Source organism: Gouania willdenowi, chromosome 13 (genome assembly GCF_900634775.1).
Source record: "Gouania willdenowi chromosome 13, fGouWil2.1, whole genome shotgun sequence".
In the NCBI taxonomy this organism is placed as follows: domain Eukaryota; kingdom Metazoa; phylum Chordata; class Actinopteri; order Blenniiformes; family Gobiesocidae; genus Gouania; species Gouania willdenowi.
In genome coordinates, this window is record NC_041056.1 from 35,355,061 (window position 1) to 35,376,929 (window position 21,869).

The 21,869-nt window shown below is 39.4% G+C and overlaps 1 protein-coding gene across 1 annotated transcript; it reads left to right on the forward strand.

Moving 5' to 3' along the window:
* Window positions 1-2,377: 2,377 nt before the first annotated feature.
* Window positions 2,378-13,049, forward strand: LOC114474383 (cytochrome P450 2F3-like). Its single transcript, XM_028464664.1, has 9 exons — window positions 2,378-2,651; window positions 6,960-7,122; window positions 7,910-8,059; window positions 8,169-8,329; window positions 8,443-8,619; window positions 8,702-8,843; window positions 10,523-10,710; window positions 11,454-11,595; window positions 12,701-13,049. Exons 1-9 carry the CDS (start codon window positions 2,469-2,471, stop codon window positions 12,886-12,888), a joined length of 1,494 nt encoding a protein of 497 aa, XP_028320465.1. The 5' UTR covers window positions 2,378-2,468; the 3' UTR covers window positions 12,889-13,049.
* Window positions 13,050-21,869: the final 8,820 nt, after the last annotated feature.

The following is a 21,869-nucleotide window of genomic DNA, read 5'->3' on the forward strand; positions in this document are numbered from 1 at the left end:
TTGTATTAAAATTGGTGTAAAGTAAGACTAAATATGTGCTCTAAGTTTGTCATACCACAGAAGTGTGTTGTTAACCACACTGTCAAATTTGAATGATTAATAAATACATAAATGCACACTTTATGAATGTGTTCAGAAGAAAATGGCTGAATTCCCTTTACACGGACTTAAATGTGCAGTTAACTTTTTCTTGGTGGATGACTGGGAGTTTGGGACAAAGTGCCTGGGACTCACTGGGACAAACTTTTTTGGTAACACTTTATAAAAACCATCATCTATAAAGGGTAAATAATGATAAATAGATAGTTAATTAATCTTTAGTTAATAGATATTTACTGTTAAACAATGAAATGATAGTTAATATTTTTTTTTATGATTTGTAATGCTATTATTGATGTTATATGAACAGTTTATTGATGCACACATTATAACATTTTAGACACTTTATAAAGTGTTTGTTAATGATTAACAAAGGTTTAGAAAATCTTGATTATGGTTTATAAAACATCTATAAACATTACAGACACATGGACCAAATATTTGTTAATGGTTTAAAAATGTTTTATGAAGCATCTATTATTTTTATTTGGATGGTTATTATATAGTTGGAACTGAAGGTTATGATCCCTTAATAATGCTTTATAAAGCATCTATAAATATGTTTTTAGATAGATAATTAATACATTACTCATGGTTAATAATTGGTTTTTAAACCGTCTAAAATCATTATCTGGATGATCATTGTAAAGTTGGAACAGATGTTTATAATACTTTGTAAATGGTTAATAAATCCTAGAGCATCCATAAACATTAGTTGTTTATGGATGCTCATTATAAAGTTGAATTGATGTTTATAAAACTTTAACAATTGCTTTATACATGCTTTATAAACCGTTTAAATATATGTTAATGAATATTATAAAGTTGCAACTAATTCTTGTAATATTTATAACTAATTAATTATTAACTAATAAACTACCCTAACCCAGCTCACCTGGTTATAATAGAGAGGAACGAATGGCTAATTAGTTATAAATATTACAACCTTCAGTTCCAACTTTATAATAACATCCAGATAATAATAATAATAGACGCTTCATAAAACATTTATAAACTATCAACAAACATCTAGTCCATGTTTATAGATGTTTTATAAACCATAATCAAGGTTTACTAATTCTTTGTAATCATTAACAAACACTTTATAAAGTGTATAAAATGTTATAATGTGTGCATCAATAAACTGTTAATATTATTATTAACTATTGTTATGGCAATTTTTATATTTATCATAATATCGTCAAATGTATGTTCATGTGTACAATTTGTCATGTTTTAATACATGATGACTCCATTACTCTTTGCACTTTTGAACAGCTGAATCATGTTAGATTAAACAGTACAGATCGTATTGTACTCAGTGCAACACAGAGTCTCTGCTGAAGGCCAAAACTCAAACTCACGTGCAGATATGCACGCACACACACACTATCAAGGATAGATAAGAGTGGCGCCCAATCTTCCTCATAATATACACGTCTTCATCATCCTCAAACGTTTCCACTGTTGGGCATGTGACTCCCTCCTTCTCCTCACCTCAGGGTGGAACTTTTTCTGTTATCTGTATAAAAGCTTAAGCTGTGAAACTGTTAGTTAGAGTGGGTCTTGCCTTTTTGCTCTGCCACGAGCCTTTTGCCTTTCATTCTTTCAGGATGGAAGCTTCTTTTTTACTCCTTTTTTCTTTAATTTTATAATAAATCTTTTTTACAAAATCATCAATGCCTCGCCTGGACTCCATCATTCAACCAGAGCAATAAATCATGTCTCCAAATGAGGTCAACCGCAAATTTGCCGTAACACTATCATTTTATTGTTTGTTAACAGTAAATAACTATTAACTAAAAGTTAAATAACGATCTATTTACCATTATTTACCCTTTAGATGATGGTTATTATAAAGTGTTGCCACTTTTTTTTTTTTTAATAATGTAACACACATAGCTTACACATTCTCACTTACCACTATCACTTATTTTTTCACCCACTTCTTGTTTTTGTTTTTTTCTTTTCATGTGCCCTGAGGGATATGCCCACTGCACATTGATGCAGGTTAGTAGTGGGGCCCCATTAGGGAGGTTCCCGACATGTCATTGTAATGTGTCCGGCGGGTTTCAAGTTGTGTTGCTGATTATCTGCCGTCCGTCAGAGCCCCCTACTAGCAACTAGCCAGTGGCTACTTGGAAAAGGGATTTTTGATGAGCTGTCCTTGCAGTGTCTCAAAGCAGTTACATAATTTTTTTGTCATTGAAATTGACTAATGTGAGCCTTCCCTCGGGCCCCCTTTAGCTCGGGGCCTTAGGCAATTGGCTGAGTTGCCTCCTCCATTGCAGGGCCTCTTTACAGTGGGTGTTTTCCACAGTGTACATATATTTTCTAGGGTGGTTTGGCCATGCTGCAGCAGTGACCTAATGCTAAGCTTGATCATGGAGCTTTCTATCAGTGAGATTTTGTTGTGCCTGCTCTCTGTTTTGCTGTGTCTGACCTATCTGTGGAGGACACAGAGTTTTTTACCTCCAGGACCTGCAGGGCTGCCTATCATTGGAAATCTGCACCAACTGGACAAAAATGCACCTTTTACATCCCTGCTAAAGGTGACACAAAAATCATTTTTTCAACCAAATGTTTAATCTGAAAGAAGACCTTCTTTTCAGTGTATTGCTGTGGCGTCAGTTCATGTAAACACATTGAGTGCACTTTGGACTGTAGCAGCAGTAAACAGTCCTGTTGTTGGGATTGAGTTTCCTCTCAGGATCTGTTTGGCTTCATCATGCAGCTGAGTTCATTCTCATTGAAGTTGCATCAATTAATCCATTAATCAATTTAAATCATAAGAAAAGGTCTAAACTAGGACTGCATTATCAGGAATTGTTTAACATCCTAATTTTAGGTAGAACCAGCATCTGGTTTTGGATTTCTGAAATCTGATGATGCATGGTGATGTTGTCAATACTTTGGTATGGGGCCATTATTGTAACAAAACTATTTGTGTTTGTGTAATACAATCTGCGTGTCTGTACCTTGATCTGTATGTGGGGCAGAATTATAAAAAAATTACTTTATAATGATTTGGCTACAGTGATATACATTCTTTTAGCCTTATTTAGAGGGCCAAAGTTGAAAAAGTTCTGTTTCCTCCTCCCTTGTTATTCCACATTTTGTAAAAAGTCAGCTCCCAAAGTTGGAGTTTTCCCCCACTATTACATCATAAGGTGGAAACTCCTCCTCCTGACAATCCTGGCTCCTCCTACCCTATAAGAATGTGAGCTCCTCCCTCTCAAACTACCTCACAGGTAAAACAAACACTGCGGTTTAAGTAAGGTCACAAAGTGCTTTACAGTGAACACAAATAAAATACAAACAATACGATACATAATCATGAAGGCAACTCTATTGGCTCTGGAAAGCCTGTTTAAAAAAGGAAGTATTGAGCTGCTTTTTAAAAGACTCCACAGAGTCAAGGGAGCGCAAGGACAGAGGAAGTTCATTCCAGAGACTAAGTGCAATTTTTAAATAACTGGATAAATTAGGGAGTCTTAAAACTTTTGACCGGTAGTGACATTATACTTTATTGTCATTTATGTAAAGCTACAAAAAAAGCTCTACATTTAACCCCTCCCTGAGGAGCAGTGGGCAGCCACGGTGTAGAACCCAGAGAGCAGTTAGGGTTATTACAAGGGACTGATCAACATCCCACAGTGATGGACCAGGGAGATTTGAACCAGTGAGACAACCATGACAAGCCTGCTCCCTTAACCACTAGCCCCTTTATCAACAGTTAATATATTTACGTTCAGTAAATAGATAATCCAGTATAAAAATAATCCGAGGCGCAGTGTGATTGCTCACAATCAGTTCCATTTTTAGTAGCCATTATATCGCCTTGTATTGCCTTTGACATGATCTGACGTGTTTGTGACCCAATGCGATGCAGCGTTTGGACAAAACAATTGATTATCACTTCAAATTGACTATTCCAGTGGTTAGAAGTGGTAACAATGACAAGAAAGTGACATAGCATCTTAACACTCCGGTGAGTGTTTGAAACAGCTAAATCAGCAGACAGTTTACTCCGCTGCTGCCGCACACACACACACACACACACCCTGAAGACTCCCAATCACAATAGTCGCTTAAATAGCCATGTTTTTTTACTGTTATGTGCAGTTTTTTGCCTGAAAACGATAACAAGAGTGTGTGGATTGCAAAAGAAAATCACTATGGTAAAAAAGCTGTCATGTGAAGTCTGCATCTACAGACACGCCCACTCATGCATATGTATGAAAGCCCCAAAACAGCTTGTTTTTAGAAGTGTCCTGAACATGACTTTTCAGAGGGCTAAAACTCGAGTCAAGTTTGGAAGAAAAAACCTCAATTACTATGTTGTTGGGGTTTATAGAACAAATGGAGATGGGTGAAAAAAAAACATAATACTGGACCTTTAAAAAAATAAAAAATGAAAAAAAAAATAAGCTGCATTTTTTTTCTGTTTTAAAATTGAAAATCTTAATGGAGAAATGTTTGTTTGTGAGATATTTGGATATTTACGGGAAAATTAGAGCGAGAGCTTAAGTATCTCACATTCTGTCAGAGTGAACAGGACCAGAACTGAAGTCTGCTACACCTGGTCTCCCTCCACGGGTCCTGGATCAGAGGGGTATTTCATCATAGTGTTCTCAGTAGAGCCAGGCTTATGGTTTAAACCTGGTTTAGCTAAGCCATCTGTGACCATGCGGGCTTTTACCATTTAATAAAACTCTTCTCAGCTTGGAGCTCCCCACTTGAGCCAGCTGATCGTGTTTAGCTTAAGTGCACGAAATCAATTACAGATTTTTAATAACGGCGCATGCGCTGCAGCTTTTACGATGAATTAGAAGCCAATAGGAACCAATGCTGAGACCAACAGGACGTGACGTCATCTGTTACTGAGCAGTGAAAAAAATGACGGACACGTTAAAAAAAAAGGACAGACTGTGGTTTGAACATTTTTAAAGTAGTAAAGGACTAAATGAACAGCGGGAGCAGTAGCGGTGCTGTTGGATGTCACATCCAACACTGCAGACGCTGCAGGTGCAGGTGAGCTGTGCACGGGAGTTGTGTGCACTGCATACACATCCCTTAAAGTGATAGTGTATCTTTGTCATTGAGAGCCTTAGTGCTCTGCCCTGTGACTGTCCCTGAAGCCCCTCCCTCTCTGTATATCCACAGCTTTCTCATTATTAATCTCTGATCAATAAATGGACATTAACACCGGAGGCAATGGATACGCACGTATCCTTATGTATTATTACTGATGGTTTAAACACATGGAGACTGTCATATCTCATTAAAAAATATGGTACACATTAAACATGTAATAAGACAATGATTCTATCGTCATTTGTATGGATTTAAAATCATATTAAAACATTTACTATGATATTCTATTTAATTTCCTTTTAGAATACCATATTAAAGCAGTATTAAAAAAAAAAGTACAACAAAAGTCTTTTTGACTCCTTTTTCCTTTTTTAGATAGTTATTGAGTGTTTTAAAGCATCACTAAATTACTTCTTTGAAAATGATGACGTGGTTTCATAAGAGTGAGTCTGCAGCCTGCTGCTTAAACCTGGTCGGGAGCAGGTTTGACCCCCGGACTGTTACTATGGTAACTAAGGTGTTTTCTCATTGATGAAACCGCTGTTCCAGTTAGAACCTGACTTAATGAAGCCTTACTCTCAGGTTAGACCTGGACTCAACCCTGAGCTGGGTTTGATGAAATACTGTTTAGGATTTATTTCAGCAGTTTCCAGGTTCTGCTCCTGTTTTCATGCAGTCTGTGGATGTTTCCGTAACAAGATGCTCACGTTCAACCGTCAACACACTCCGAAGTTAATAGCAATAAATTAGGAGCACCAGTAGTATAATTTCATCACAGAAAACCGCTGCTCGTATGAATCCGTGTAAATCCGTGTAACCTTTGTTCTTTGGTTATTCCGTTTTAAAACCAAATCAAAATAACAAATACATGATGTGGTTATTTGGTTTTGTTTATTTGTTATTTTGGAATAACCACAGAACGAAGGGTACTCGAATTCAAACAGTACACAGATTGGTGTCGTATTTGTTCATCTGTTCTGTCTGTGATGGAACATGTCGCAAGAAGCCAAGGCAACGACTTATATCAAGTCATCATCTAGTATCCATAAAGACACTGTGGGGCCTTGTAACTTATCAGCTTCATGAGTGTCTTTGTTAAGACAAATAAAGCAGTGCATGTACTCAGTGTCCATTTCCCCTGTTCCTTTTCTTCTGTTTTTTATAGCAGTAGTTTCCTCTTCCTCTGCTTCTGCATTTTTGGAGGTGGTTTGATTAGAAAACAATGTGTGTTTTATTAATACGCTATGTGACGTAGTTATGTAACATATATGACTTATAAGTTACAGTTGATATATATATATATATATATATATGTCACTGGTTTCTAGCAGTATTGCAGGAGTTACGAGTTTAAAAGTTACGGATCGCATTTGTGTGTTCCAAAAGTCGTATACACAGAGACAGCCAATAGAGTCCCGGTTTGATGAAACTAGTATACGAATGTTAATACAGACATACAAAATGATTACACACAGACAACTTTGTTTACAAATCCTAATTCTACACATATGGGTTGAAACACACACACAGATCAAGGTACAGACACACAGATTGTATTACGCACACACAAATAATTTTGTTACAATAACTGCCCCATACTTTTCTAACATGTTCACCTTTCATGCAACGATGCTGGTGAATGACAAATTCATGAAACAATTAAACTTTATTGAACTTTCTATGTATAAGAACATTTAAAAGGCATACAAACCTGACTGTGCCAAATAAATACGACAGCTGAAACTGCGACTCTTACCTTGCAGCTGAGTGAGGCTCACGGCCCTGTGCTCACGGTGTATCTGGGACCTCAGCGGGTGGTGGTGCTGGTGGGCTATGAAGCTGTGAAGGAGGCTCTGGTGGATCAGGCCGATGATTTCTCTGGTAGAGGACCGGTTCCCTTCTTGATGCGAGCTACAAGAGGCTACGGTAAAACAACACACCAAACTACAGGGACTGCAGGAAGATGACCAATCACACCTCTGCATGAGGCCATGAATGTAATCACAACAATGTACTCCATCACTAATCTAACTCTCCACATACTACTGAGCTGTGGTGAAAAACACACGTTAGGATAGGTAAGGCTTCACTAATGCTAGGTTAATGCTAATGCTAGGCTAAGCTATGCTATGCTTATGCTAGGCTAATTTTAAGGCTAAGCTAATATTAGGTTGATGCTAGGCTAAGTTATGACTGCTATATTAATCTTAGGCTAAGCTATGCTATGCTTATGCTCGGCTAATTTTAGGTTAATGCTACGTTTGGCTAATGCTAAGTTAATACTTGGTTAATACTAGGCTGACCTATGTTCATGCTATATTAATGTTAGGCTAGGCTAATGCAAGGTTAATGGTAGGCTAAGCTATGCTAATGCTATGTTTATGTTAGGTTAATGTAAGGTTAGGCTAATGCTAAGTTTATGCTAGGTTGGGCTAATGTTAATGCTAAGTTAATGCTAGGTTAAGTTAATGGCAATGCTAAGCTAATATTAAGCTAATGCTAGGTTGAGTTATGATAATGCTAGGTAATGCTATGCTAATGCTATGCTATTGCTAGGTTAATGCTATTGCTAGGTTAATGCTATTGCTAGGTTAATGCTATTGCTAGACTAAACTATGCTAATGCTAGGCTAGGTAGTACCGTACCTGAAAAGATGTTTTGTGAGAGTTTAGATGTGCCTTGTTACGTTAAAGTTATTCGTGTTTTTGTGAAGGTTTGGCCATCAGCAACGGAGAGCGCTGGCGTCAGTTACGTCGTTTCACCCTGACAACTCTGAGGGACTTTGGAATGGGACGGAAGGGGATGGAGGAATGGATTCAGGAGGAGGGTAATCATCTGGTGGCTCGCATCAAATCAAACAAAGGTAAGTTTGATATTTAATTCTTTGAGCGTAAGTAATACATTTGCTGTTTGAGAACTGACTTGTGTTTGTTAGATTCATGTGTTGATTTGTTTTTGTTGATATTTTGAAGCGGCTCCATTCGATCCCACCTACTACCTGAGCTGCAGTGTTTCCAATGTGATCTGCTGCCTGGTGTTTGGTCAGCGCTTCAGTTATGATGATGAGGACTTCCTGCTCCTCCTCCAGTCCATCTCCAAAACTGTGAGATTTTTCAGCAGTGCCTGGGGTCAGGTAGGGATGAACGCAGTCACATTTGTTTTGTGCAACCCCAAAACAAATACACAAAATAATGTATTTTTTCTCCAATTTACTCTAAACAAATGGACTGTGAACTGTGCTCACAGCTGTACAACATCTTCCCCCGACTGATGGAGTGGATGCCGGGTCAGCATCACACAGCTTTTGCTCGAATTGAAAGGGTTAGGGACTTCACCATGATGAAGATCAAGGAGCACCAGGAGACGTTGGATCCCGCCTCCCCGAGGGATTACATCGACTGCTTCCTCAACCGACTCAGTCAGGTCTGCCACATAATACTGACTAGTCGGACTACAGCACAGCTTCACTCAGAGGACCGGCCATAGCTCCCACTCTCTATTTCAGGAAAAGCACAGTCCCACCACTGAGTTCCACTATGACAACTTGGTGTCAACGGTGTTGAATCTGTTTCTGGCTGGAACGGAAACCACCAGCTCTACCATCAGATATGCCTTAAGTGTGTTGATCAAATACCCCAAAATACAAGGTAGGTCACAGAAGGCCAGGCTGTTCCAACCCGAGTGGGTTTTCTCTATGTTCTGCAGATATGTGAGTTGGGATAAGTGGACATAGACAATAATTAACGTAGAGGAATATTTAATAGATCTAGTGACAGTCTAGTTCTTAATTATTTTATTATTCTAAATAGAACACTTGAACCTAACCTAACATAGCCCCGCCCCTTTACCCTGTGACCCTGCTCAGCTAGTGTCGCTACATGCTAAGCTAACCCAAACATGTGGTAGGCCTACTACTTGCTGGCATGGAGTTCATTCATAGTCAAAGAGAAAGATGCACATTCACAGTCTGCTATACGTGAAACACAAGGATTACTTGAGGAGGGAAAATATCCTAAAAGGCGGAATAAAGCAATGTTTAAATAATGATATAATATGATTTGGTTCTGGTGTTGCATCTTGAGAGGTGGATGACGATGACTAAAAGGTGATGTGAAAGAAGTCTTTGGGACAACTAATTTGTAAATAATAGGCAGTTTATTAATACAATCAGCATCCAAGACAGGTTAAGAAAAGTGAGACCTGTGAGAGCTGTGGCCGGATCATTGCAAACTCTGCCTGGTGAGGGAAAGCAAACCGTATATATCCTCCAAAGACATAACTTCAAAAATTGCTCATTAGCCTATAGGCTAATGAGCAATTTATTCTGGACAATATACAGAAGAGACAGTCTATCAATCAAATTGGTACTTAAACCAAAATACAAGCCTCTCTAGCTCTGGTGGATAATGTATACTAATGTAATTATGTCATACATCTGGTATCCTGTTCTACGGAATCAGTATTTCTTACTGCACACATCATACAGCAGAATAAACATGCTCTTCACCTAGGAGAGCAACACATCATGTTAGAGTCACTTCACATATCCATAGCCTTAAAATGTACTGCACAAAGATAGAGTCTGGAATATAATGTTGTTCCCACATTATCATAAACAGTCTCAAATTCTTATGGAAAATATCATGATATTATTACTTAAATCAGCGCCTCTGTTCATACATCTAATGTCATTCATATACATCTTTGGCTAGAGTCAATTTCTTTATTCAGAAAGAGTATAAACATTTAATAAGTACAATAAAGAGGGACATAATACACCTCATTGGTTCATACATTTAATCATTTCATTTTCATGGGCGACAATGGCTCAGGCAGAGAGGTCATCTTAAGATCGAGAGGTTGGGGATTCAATCCCAGTGCTATACCTGTCTATGTCGAAGTGTCCTCGGGCAAGGGAAAGTTGGTCTTAATGGTTGACTAGAACCATAATATTGTAAAGTGTTATAGAAATCAAGTCAATTTACAATTTAATTGGAGGAACAGATCTATTCTTTATACATCTGTAAACATAATCATTTCTATGGAACCTCTTGTCATTAACTCTTGAACCTCGGTTTGCTAAAGCCTTGTTAGAAAGTACATTGTAGGTTTGTCCGCTGATACTGAGGTGTGTAACAATGATTTGATACCACCAACATAAATTTAGCCTCTACCAATTAGATTGGATCCATTATTGAAATAGTTTGCAGGGAGAAATGCAATGTCAGCAGCTTTGTAAATACGTTTGTTTAGGTTCCGAACAAAAATTATCAGATTGGTTGGAAAAATCCGACCACCAGCAGTAAGTCGGTCTCTGCTTGTGCAGAGGCGATGCAGAAGGAGATCGATGGCGTCGTTGGACCAACTCGCAGCCCCACCATGGAGGACAGGAAGTCTCTCCCCTTTACAGACGCAGTACTTCATGAAATCCAGCGTTTCATGGATATCGTTCCCATGGGCCTTCCTCACTTTGCTCTGAAGGACATCACCTTCAGGGGCTTCACCATTCCAAAGGTGCTCTGCTTTCTTTTCTTTATCTTTTTATCATCTATGATTACTAGCATTGGATTTGAGTGACTTAAAGGTCCTATATAATGCAAATACATTTTTTTGAGCTTTTAACCTTGTTGCAATGTTAATTCCTTATCAAAAACACCCCTAAAATATTATTGGGGTTCCTTCCTGCATCTGTGAGAAATCCTCAATAATCCTGCTTTTACCACTATTCCTGTAGTTAGAAGAAGAGAGGAGGAGAAGAAAGTGACTTAACAGCTTAACACTCCAGTGTCTGTTTGAAGCAGCTGAATGGCTGCTGCTGCTGCTGCTGTGAGACCCTGAAGCGCTGAGACTGACTCACAATCACAATAGCTGCTTAAATAGCCATGTGTTATACTGTAATGTGCAGGTTTTTTTTGGCTGAAAACAATAACAACAGAGTGTGGATAGCAAAAGAAAATTGCTTTGGTGATCACTGATCTCCCTCAGCGAGGCATGTAGTCAGCGTCTATAGACACGCCCACTCATGAATATGCATAAGCAGGCCCCAAACAGCCCGTTGCTCAGAAAGTCACTTTTCAGAGGGCTAAAACTCTGAAAAACAGGCAGGTTTATGAAAATAAACCTCAAATACTATGTTTTTGGGGCTCTTACAACAAATGGAGATGGGTGAAAAATGCATGATATGGGACCTTTAAATGTTTTGTCTCTGTGGATTACAGCACTGACGGATCTCTAATAGGATGCTTCTTTGTCAACAGAACACCCTGATTATCCCATTGCTGCACTCAGTGCTGAAAGAGGACAAAATGTGGGCCACGCCTTGGTCTTTCAACCCCCAGCATTTCCTGGATGAGAACGGAAAGTTCAAGAACAATCCTGCATTCCTGCCCTTCTCAGCAGGTAGCTCACCGTTACGGAAAAAGTCTCTCAAGAGAGTCTCTGTGTTGTGTGTCATCCATGTTTGAAGTTTTGTGTTGAAACATAAAATGTCCTGCCATTTTCCAAACAGACATAAATCACATAATTAACTTCCTACAACAGAGATACCTATATGACACGGAATGTACCCTCATAGGCACGTTTGGGAAGATCTCACGCATTTGCAGGATGTGTTGCAACTGTAGAAAACCAATGGACATTGGCTTCGGTTTGTGCATTTTTAGTAGTACTCACTTTGATTCCTTTATACACTTTGTTACTCACTTTGTCTAAAACCACTGGGTTAAACTTTAATGAAATAGACCTTTAGTTGGACACCGGCCCTGACCAACAGCTCCCAGTTACTTTTCCATAACAAAAGCTGCCTCATACTAATCAAAGATATTGTTTTATCTGTTTGAGGCTCAGTAACTAAAAGAGCATAAGCCAAGATTTGAAAAAAATTAACATTAATTTTAAATTTTTTTAATGCTAATGGATGATGAAGCCCTCTAAACCAAAGAGATTGAGTTCACACATATTTCTACCTATTGCCTTAAAAAGACTGTGTGACACATTTTGTACTGCTGTTCTGGGTGAGAATTTCCCGTGCAGTTCTACGGAACATTTATTAATTTTTATGTCCAACAATACACACATGGTTAGGTAGGTAAGTAATAATCCAGGAATAAATAGCTTTTTAAGATGCTCAAAAACATAAAACATTGTTTACTGTGACTGGAAGATAAACAAAGGCTTTTTAATGCTCCTCCGAAACCACACACAGCCACGATCCCCTAGCAGCATGGCGGCCAATCTCAGTGATGCATTCCTCGACGCAGAAGTACAGTTGGCCAACCTCTGCGTCACGTCGACACCGTAGGTCCTGAAGTAGAAGCATATACCAGGCTTTAGTCCCGCCTCTCTTCATGCAATGAGGCATTGATGTACATGATGTCTATGGGTTATCAAGGAAGTAAAGCCTGTTATTTTAATGGTTAATTATATCTGCATAATGGCCAATGTCCAATAATATTGTGCATCTCTAGTTATCATAGCCTGTACATTTGCTGTTTATTCCCCACAGGAAAGCGGTCCTGTGTGGGCGAGTCCTTGGCCCGGATGGAGCTGTTCGTCTTCCTGGTTTCCCTCCTGAAGGCGTTCACTTTCTCCTGCGCTGGAGGTCCTGAAAGCATCCAACTCAAGGCCGAGTACAGCAGCTTCGCCAACGTGCCGCGCAGATACTCAATCATAGCCACTCCTCGATGGGAGTGAAATGTTTTTTGCCATCATTCTTTTCCTCTCCAGTCAAAGGGGACATATTATGCAATTTTTCACCCATCTCCATTTGTCCTAAGAACCCCAAAACATAGTATTTGAGGTTTATTTTCCAGAGGTTTAGCCCTCTGAAAAGTCACTTTCTGAGCAGTTCTGAAATCGGGCCATTTTGGGGCCTACTTATGCATATTCATGAGTGGGCGTGTCTACAGACGCTCATTCATTTCATGTCTCGCTCTTTTACAGGGTGATTATTTTTGCTATCCACACTCTGTTATTGTTTTCAGCCAAAAAAATTGCACATTACAGTAAAACACATGGATATTTAAGCGGCTATTGTTATTTTGAGTCTGTCTCAGCGCTTCAGGGTCCGCGCACAGTCATTCAAACTCTCACAGGAGTGTTAAGCTGCTAAGTCCCCCCCTCCATTGCACTTCTAACTACAGGAATAGTGCACTTAATGTGATAATCATTTGTTTTCTCCAATCGCTGCGTCACATTGTGCCCAGCCCACATGCTCTGTCTTGTGTTTATAAAGCAGCATGTGCTTGGTGGGTGGGAGGAGGGTGGGTCGTCCTCTGGCCCTACGTCACCGTGTGTCACTTTTCAGAGGCGAAAACTTTAGAAAACAGGCGAGTTTGGGAAAATAAACCTCAAATACTATGTTTTTGGAGTTTTTAGAACAAATGTAGATGGGTGAAAAATAGCATGGTATTGAACCTTTAAGTTCAGTTCAATGAAACTTTTGTGGCATTAATGATTGTATGCTTTACTTTGTAAAAGCGTTAATTCTCCTCTGCTGGAGGTTGCAGAGTGAAAGCATGGTTTCACCCTGCAATAATATATCACACAATATATTTTGTTATATCTGTACTTTATATTCAGCTTAAAACAGGATGCAATAAATAATCCAATCAACAGTCAAATATTGCACATTGAATTGTTTTATTGATGCACAGATAACAGTGGATGTTCTCACTGAGGTGTCGTCACTTTACAGGGTTGGGTTTGTAATGTGATGAGTTTGAGTTCAAGCCATCGGTCATGCCGTGTGTCAGGTGAGTGTTTATGTGGATCCCTGTGTAGAGTTTGAGCGATTTCCCAGTGAGAACTAAAGGGAGCCTATGCTTCACTACTGGGTTGAATTATTATTCTTTCTTTCTCTTTCTTTCTTTCTTTCTTTCTTTCTTTCTTTCTTTCTTTCCCGGCGTCGGAACCAACTCACCTACTTTTCACCCACTGAACCATAATGTAGACTAGAGTCTCAAAAATTCAAACAAAATTCAATCGCGAGCTTCTCTAATTTCTGGCTATTTCCATTTAATATGGGGCAAATGTATTTTAACGCACTCCTCCCAGGGCATTTCACGGAGGGGCTCAAATTTGCTGGAGGTTATCTAGAGAAGTGGGACATCAAAAGTTATCTATAGATTTCTGATAACTTGCATTTTGAAATTGTAATTTTTTTGAAAATGCTCCCATTTATTTATTATTTATTTATTCAGTTTATTTCTGACATGGTTACATTCACTTTTTTTTTTTTCACATTTTTTTTTTTTTTTTCTTTTTTGTACATGCCGAAAAAGGAGACGAGAGAAGCAGTTTGCTTATCCGGGTCCCGTCCCCTGTTTTACCATCGCAAATTTACATGGGTTTACATGTCTCTCTGGTCAAGCTGTTACGGAGCTGAGCAAACACCCAATCAGACCAGTCAAGTCAAAAATGTAACAGAATTTATTGAGACCAAAAATGAAGGTCTCTGTGAAAAAAATCAGGATATCATCCAAATAGACAAAAACAAAACGATTAAGAAAGTCTCTTAGTACATCATTGATGAGGGACTGAAAAACTGCGGGGGCGTTTGTGAGTCCAAAAGGCATCACCTGGTACTCAAAGTGTCCCATGGGTGTTTTAAAGGCAGTTTTCCACTCATGCCCTTCCTTTATGCGCACCAAATGATATGCATTTCTGAGGTCCAACTTAGTAAACACGGTGGCACCTTGAAGTGGGGTGAATGCAGAATCTAGAAGAGGCAAGGGGTATTTGTTCTTGATTGTAATGTTATTAAGGCCCCGAAAATCAATACAAGGTCTCAAAGATCTGTCTTTCTTAGGGACAAAGAAAAAACCAGCACCAAGGGGAGATTTAGACGGACGAATAAGTCCCGCAGCCAGGGATTCTGCAATGTATTTCTCCATGGCCTCCCGTTCTGGCTTGGATCCATTGTAGAGTCTGCTGAATGGAAGCTGTGCTCCCGGAATGAGGTCGATGGCGCAATCATATGGTCTATGTGGTGGGAGAGACACAGCTTTGGACTTACTGAATACTTCCTGCAGGTCATGATATACTTCAGGAATGTTTGTCAGATCTGGACCATTCTCAGCATCACCGGCAACAGTAAATCCTTCTAGTGGAGGCAGGGCAGAAAGCAAACAATTAGAATGACATAAGTTCCCCCAACTAGTCACACGCCCTTCCTTCCAATCAATGGTAGGGTTGTGCTGAACCAACCAAGGGTGACCCAGAATCAAGGGCGTAGTGGGTGCTGAGAGTATATAAAATTGTATCTGTTCTCTATGATTCCCAGACAGGACTAAATTTACCGGCGCAGTCTTGTGAGTTACTCGGGCCAGTAACCTACCATCCAGCGCCAGTGTGGAAACAGGGGCGCTCAGAGTCTCCAGCTCGATGCCAGCCTGAAGTGCCACCTGCTGGTCCAAGAAATTATCTTCTGCACCAGAATCAATCAGGGCCAGTAGGGGAATAGACAGGGTATTAACACACAAAGAGGCCTGGATCTGAAAACGTACTGGAGTCTTAACGGTGGGAACAGGTTGGCTCATCTGTACCCCCACACTTACGGATGAGCCCGGTCTTTTGGCCGTGTGGGACAGCTGGCCAGGAAATGTCCTGATTTTCCACAATAGAGGCACTCACCGGCTTGCCGGCGACGTTGCAACTCTTCTGGAGTCAAATGGGCTCGGCCTAACTGCATAGGTTCTGGACCATCAATTTGGTCCACTTCAAAGCGAATTGGCTGACGACTGGGTCGAATTGGGGGGGATATAGCAGTAGTACGGGTTGAAGAGCGGGCAGAGTTGTCTCTCTCCTTGCGCCTTGCTCTGATACGATTGTCAATCTTGTTAGCCAAAGAAATCAAAGATTCTAAATCGTCCGGTTCATCACGGGACATCAATTCATCTTTGATTTGATCACTCAAACCCTTGGTGAAAGCAGCACGTAAGGCTTGTTCTGTCCAATCGACTTCGGCTTTTAGAGTCCAAAAATCAATTGAATAATCCGACACAGATCGTTGGCCTTGGGACAGAGACATTAACTTAGCAGAGGCATCAGACTGGTAATCAGGATGATCAAACACCTGCTTAATCTCTTTCACAAAGTCCCTGTAGCAAACTTCATGCATAGCAGTATTTGAAAATCTTGCTTCAGCCCACTTGAGTGCCCTTCCCCTCATTAGTCCACACATGTACTGAATCCGGCTTATATCAGAGGAAAATGAACTTGGTCGTTGATTAAATACTGTAGAGCATTGAAACAAACGGAGCTGAGCAAACACCCAATCAGACCAGTCAAGTCAAAAATGTAACAGAATTTATTGAGACCAAAAATGAAGGTAGTCGCAGTCCAGGAGCCAACCGTGGAGGCAGCAGGGCAGAGTCTGGAGGTGAATCAATATCTGTGCAGATGAGAGGTAAGTATTAGCAGGTGAAACCCAAGGCTAAAACTTCAGGAGCCAGAAAGTACAAATACTAGGAACTGAGCCAAAAAACAAAGGTACCACGTAGGATAACTGACGATCTGGCGTCGAGTGGAGGAGAAGACCAGGTTATATACTGGAGCCTGTTGGTGGTGATGAGCTGCAGGTGAGTAACGAGCTCCAGCTGCAGTGCCGACTCCTCCCCACTCCACACCAACAAGGACAGACAGGAACAAGAGGGAGGGAAAAACAGAGGACACAGGAGGGAGGAGCCACCAAATCATGACACAAGCATTCTTGAGTTCTTCTGAACCGTCCTTTTTTGTGTATTCTCATCTGTAGTCAGTGTTGTCGTCCTCCTCTCTATCTTTGTTCGTGTTGGCCTTGTTCCCTGCCAGAAGTTGTTAGCATTCCTCCAGTTCAAGAACAGTTCCTCTTTCGAAGGTGTTTGGAAGGTTTTTCCCTTTTCATCCATAATGTCACCACTCGGGAATGTCTCTTTTGGCAAGTTTGCAGCTTGTTTTGTCTCTACATCAAGGGTAATCCAGCTGTTGTCAGCTCTATTTGCAGTGTTGTATTCTCCACTGTCAGATCCAACTTGTATAAACACATTATTATATCCTAGTTCACAAGCAAGGTAGTATTTTAATGTAATATATCTTAGTTTATAAGCGTGTTTCTAACTGCCGTTGTTAGTTCTATTGACAGTGTTGTATTTTCCACTGTTAGATTTAACTTGTATAAACACATTATTATATCCTAGTTCATAAGCAAGGTAGTAATTTCATTGTACAAGAAAACGTGTTTCTAACTGCACATATGACAATAAACACTTTGAATTTAAATTTAATGTAATCCTTAATCACCCCACCACCTAGCAATTGAAATGAATAAATGACAGACCTTTTTTACTCTTGGTTTCCACATTTAATTCAGTCTCCGTAAAATAATCACAGTCTGAGTTTTGTTTCCAGTGTTTATATAGATCTGGGTCCATATCCATGATTACCATCAGTAGTGTTGTTGTTTAGGTGGATCCTTCGTATTTTCCCAAGTTTTCCATTGTTTTGATGAGAACTGGTTTTCCGTCCTCTTCTTCCAGGATATAAATCCTGCAGTTTTTTGACCACGTCTTCACAATCTTTCCTCCTTTTTTTATTTGGCGTGCCTTCCATGCAATGCTTGCATTTTGTTTCGTCAGGTTTTCATTGATGTACACCTTCGTTTCCTTGAGTTTATTTCCTTGCCCCAGTAGTTGTCCTTTGAATTTCATATTCGTGAAGGTTATTTTTACAGCTCTGTTATCATTTTTCTTTGGCAGGAGATGGCAGGAGTTGATGTTGTCAGGGTTCAGGACAATGTCCTTCGACTTCAGGTAGTCAATGACCTGTTGTTCAATCGATTTTGTTTCTTCGTCACTCGCGTAGCTCCTGGGTTTTATCTTTAGGCCTGTGATGATGACATCTTTCTCTCTTTCCTTTTGTTCCAGCTGTTCAACCCTAGCATTCAACAATTTTATCTCTTCAGCATTTCTTTCATTCTTTTCTTTCAGTACCTTTGCTTCGCTTTGTAGTTTTTCCAGTGAGTTTTCCAGCGTCTTTTCCAACGACTTTATATCGGCAGATAGGTTTTGTAGACCCTCGCGTATCATCTCCTTGACCTCTTCCAAACCCGAATTGGGTTCTGAAGGGCCTCCCTGCGGTTTTTTCACCATTTTCCTTCAGTCTTGGGCCCAATTTTTCAGGCTGTTCAGCTGTAGCCAGCTGTAGCCAAGGTCGTGTTATCGGAGCAAATGAAAACACGTCTGCTCTCTCCAAAGACCAGAGAAGTACTAAATAAATGACATACAAACTTTGATTTGTGCCAAATGTAAATCAGTTGTTAAACGCTCAATGTGGAAATTTGAAAATTGGCACACAAGCGACAGTGAAGACAATTTAATATGGGGGGGAAAAAAAACAAAAATATTTGGAATTTTTCACAAACTTCTGTTTTGGCATGCTTTATTTTTTATTGTGTTATTTTGTATCAAGATACTCTCCATTTTGTGTTAATAGGAAATTGGCCAAATCTTGAAAATTGTCAGCTCAAACTTTAACACTAGAAGTCCCACAGAGGGGTCAAATGAACTTTTTACCTATAAAACCCAGAGAGGGGTCATTCGATCCAAAGGATTTGAGCTAACGCCTGTCCTCAGCTGCTTTTGTTATGTCAATGAGGCAGTAAGTGTCGCACCACAGGAGGGGCCCTGCATCCTGGGTTCAGGAAGAATTTCAGTTAATATATAGTTATATATAGTTGCATTGATATTTTAACTCTTTTGGGTTTTTTTTTACATCTGTTAATGGACTATGTAAGAAATACATATTTAAAATTCTCATAAGGTGGAGGCTTTAACCCTCTATGACACAGCAACCTTTTTTCCTGATTTTGTCATTTTTTGTATAACATTTACAATTTTTCTGGTTACTTTTTTATTTTTAAATGCCAACTTTCCAACACAAGCTTCATTCAAAAAGAACACAAAGATGACTGTGTGGTGGAAGCAGTCAGCTATTTATTCCCCACAGCACAAAAGGCTGCATGAAAATAGGCTATTCCTATAGGTATGGAAATTATCCCAGCTCCTCCCTACCCCACCCCAACCTGTGAACATACTCTGAACACATTCTGAACATGCTATGATTTCATCAAAGTTCATAAATTCTGATGCACATCAGTGTCTTGACCAGGTTGTGAAGGGATTGTGATAATAAAAAATATATATATATAATTTTACACTATGGCCCTTATTATACAGTTTATTGTTGAGAGGCACACCCAGGTTCTTGAAGTGCTCAGTAACAATGTCCTTACTGGATTTGTCTCAGGCCCCATTTACACTACACATTAAATCTGATGTTTTTTTGCCCTCAAGTGACTCTGTTTCTTTCAATGTTTGTAGTCTGTGTTTGTTCTCCCCCAGCATCAAGCAGAACGAGTTAATAAACGGGGCATTGTGACTTTAGCTTCCAGGGCACTTCCCCCTAACATTCCAGACTTCCATTGTTAGAGTCAGGCTCTCCCCCCTGCTGATTTCTCAGGTGATTCATTTACAAATGAATAGATGCAAATTGTAGCCATCAGAGTCGTCAGTTTGGTCCTAGAGTTCATTTGACCCTGCTCTGGGACTTCTGGGGGGATATAGAAATCCCTGGGACTTCTAGTGTTAACACACTCCTCCAGGAGATACTACTACTATTACTACTACAACTACAACTACAACTCCCGTAATGTTCTTAGATGTGTTAGTACAACAACAAAAATCATAAATATGTCTAAGTTTATAAAAAAGACTGCACTGCAAAGCGGCGCGGTGAAGGCGGTGCAACAAAGGCAGTGCAGCGAAGGCGAGAGCCATTTATCGCCCCTTGCTGCTACATTGATTTTGAGTGTAATTTAGTTGCTTCAGTTGCGTTATTGTGAACGCACCTTTATTCCTGGTAGTTTTTCTACATGAGATATACATGGTGTGGCGTGTAAACCGGTTTGAATGTGGGTGTCTCACACCCAATACATGAAACTTGAGAGCTTTGCGTGTACAGTGTGCTAAAATTAGCAGAAGTACTTCAAACAGTGTTAACAGTGATTAAAGTGTAACTATGAATTAGTCAATTAGGCATTCGGAGGTGGATCTAGTATAACTTAAAAGTATAAACCCTGTTAAATGTGGCTTCATTTATAGATCATGATCACAGTTACGCAACTTGAACTATGGTCTGCTGACATGCTGATGCCGTCCAAGATGGAATCATAAACAAAACCCAGGTTGTAGAGCTCCCCCTGCTGACTGGCTGCAGTATAGAGGTCATAAACCCCGCTTCCTAAAAGATAACGGATGGGATGTGGGTCAAGCTGTAAAGTTAGAATACTTGTCACATATATATTTTTCAAACCTAAACTCTGCGCTCATGTTAATATTTCTGTGAAGTTTGTTTTAAATAAGTTATTTGAAGTTGAAAAACTGGATTTTACGTGATATTTGACAGTTGCGGATCTTGCGTAGCTCTCTTTGTGTCTCAAAAATATAAAAGCTAGACTTTTGTATTTGCTCCTTTTTTTCATGAGCTGAATTCAAAGATCTAAAACATTTTCTATATTCACAAAAAAACTATTTCTCTCAAATATTGTTCACAAATGTGTCTAACTCTGTGTTAGTGAGAGCTTCTTCTTTGGCGAAATAATCCATCCCACCTCACAGGAGCATACCTGTCAAGTTTTGGACTTGAAAATAAGGGGAATTTTCTGGCGCCTGCTCCGAGCCATCCCACCTCCCTAACCAAGCTCCAGTATATCTTATATTTAGGACAAGTGTACAAGAAATCTAAAATAGCCACTTGTATACCACTCACTAAATACAATTATTTGATTAGAATCTGGTACCTTTATTGAACTTGTCATGCTGTGAACATTCCTACTAGGGCTGGGCGATATGAACCAAAACTCATATCTCAATATATTTTCTCAAAATTGTGATGTACAATATATATATATATATATAAATAATAATATTTAAAATTAAGTTTGCCCAGAAATACAATTTTGGGTTAAATTTGCTGATGCAAAATGCCACACAGGCACATTTATTAACAAACAGATGCACAATATGTGCCACTTTTGGCTTTTTCACCTGTAAGGGACAGCACGTGTGAGTGAGTTCTGAAGTGTAGCTCGTCATTGGGAACGTTTGGGTTAAGGCACAGTTAGTGATCATCTAACTGAGCTTTACAATGAGTATCTTAATACAAAATAAGCTATTATATATACATATACTGTATTTATATTGACATATGCGATATTGTATAGTTTTCTATATCGCCAAAATAGAAAACTGTATATACTGTATCTTGAATCTCGCTATATTGCCAGCCCTACTCATAGTTCATATACAAGTCAACACAGCATATTTACTGTCAATTTCACTTTGCTTGTCTTTAAGTTAGACATTTACATTTTATTTTCATTATATATTTTCTTGTAATTTCTCCTTCTCACTTCTGTGGTTCTCTGGCATTCACTCATGACTTATTAGATATTGTAGTTTTGTAGCAGACTTTACATCCTTTAACACTTTTTGAAAGCAGTGTATTGGTGGCGCTTGTGATTGGTGGATTTTTTACGCTGACATACGTGATTCCTTCCGCTGTGGGAGACACTAAAATCTCAGTTATTAATCTAACAGAACGTGTAACTGTGTTCCATCCTGCTACTCTGTAGGAAG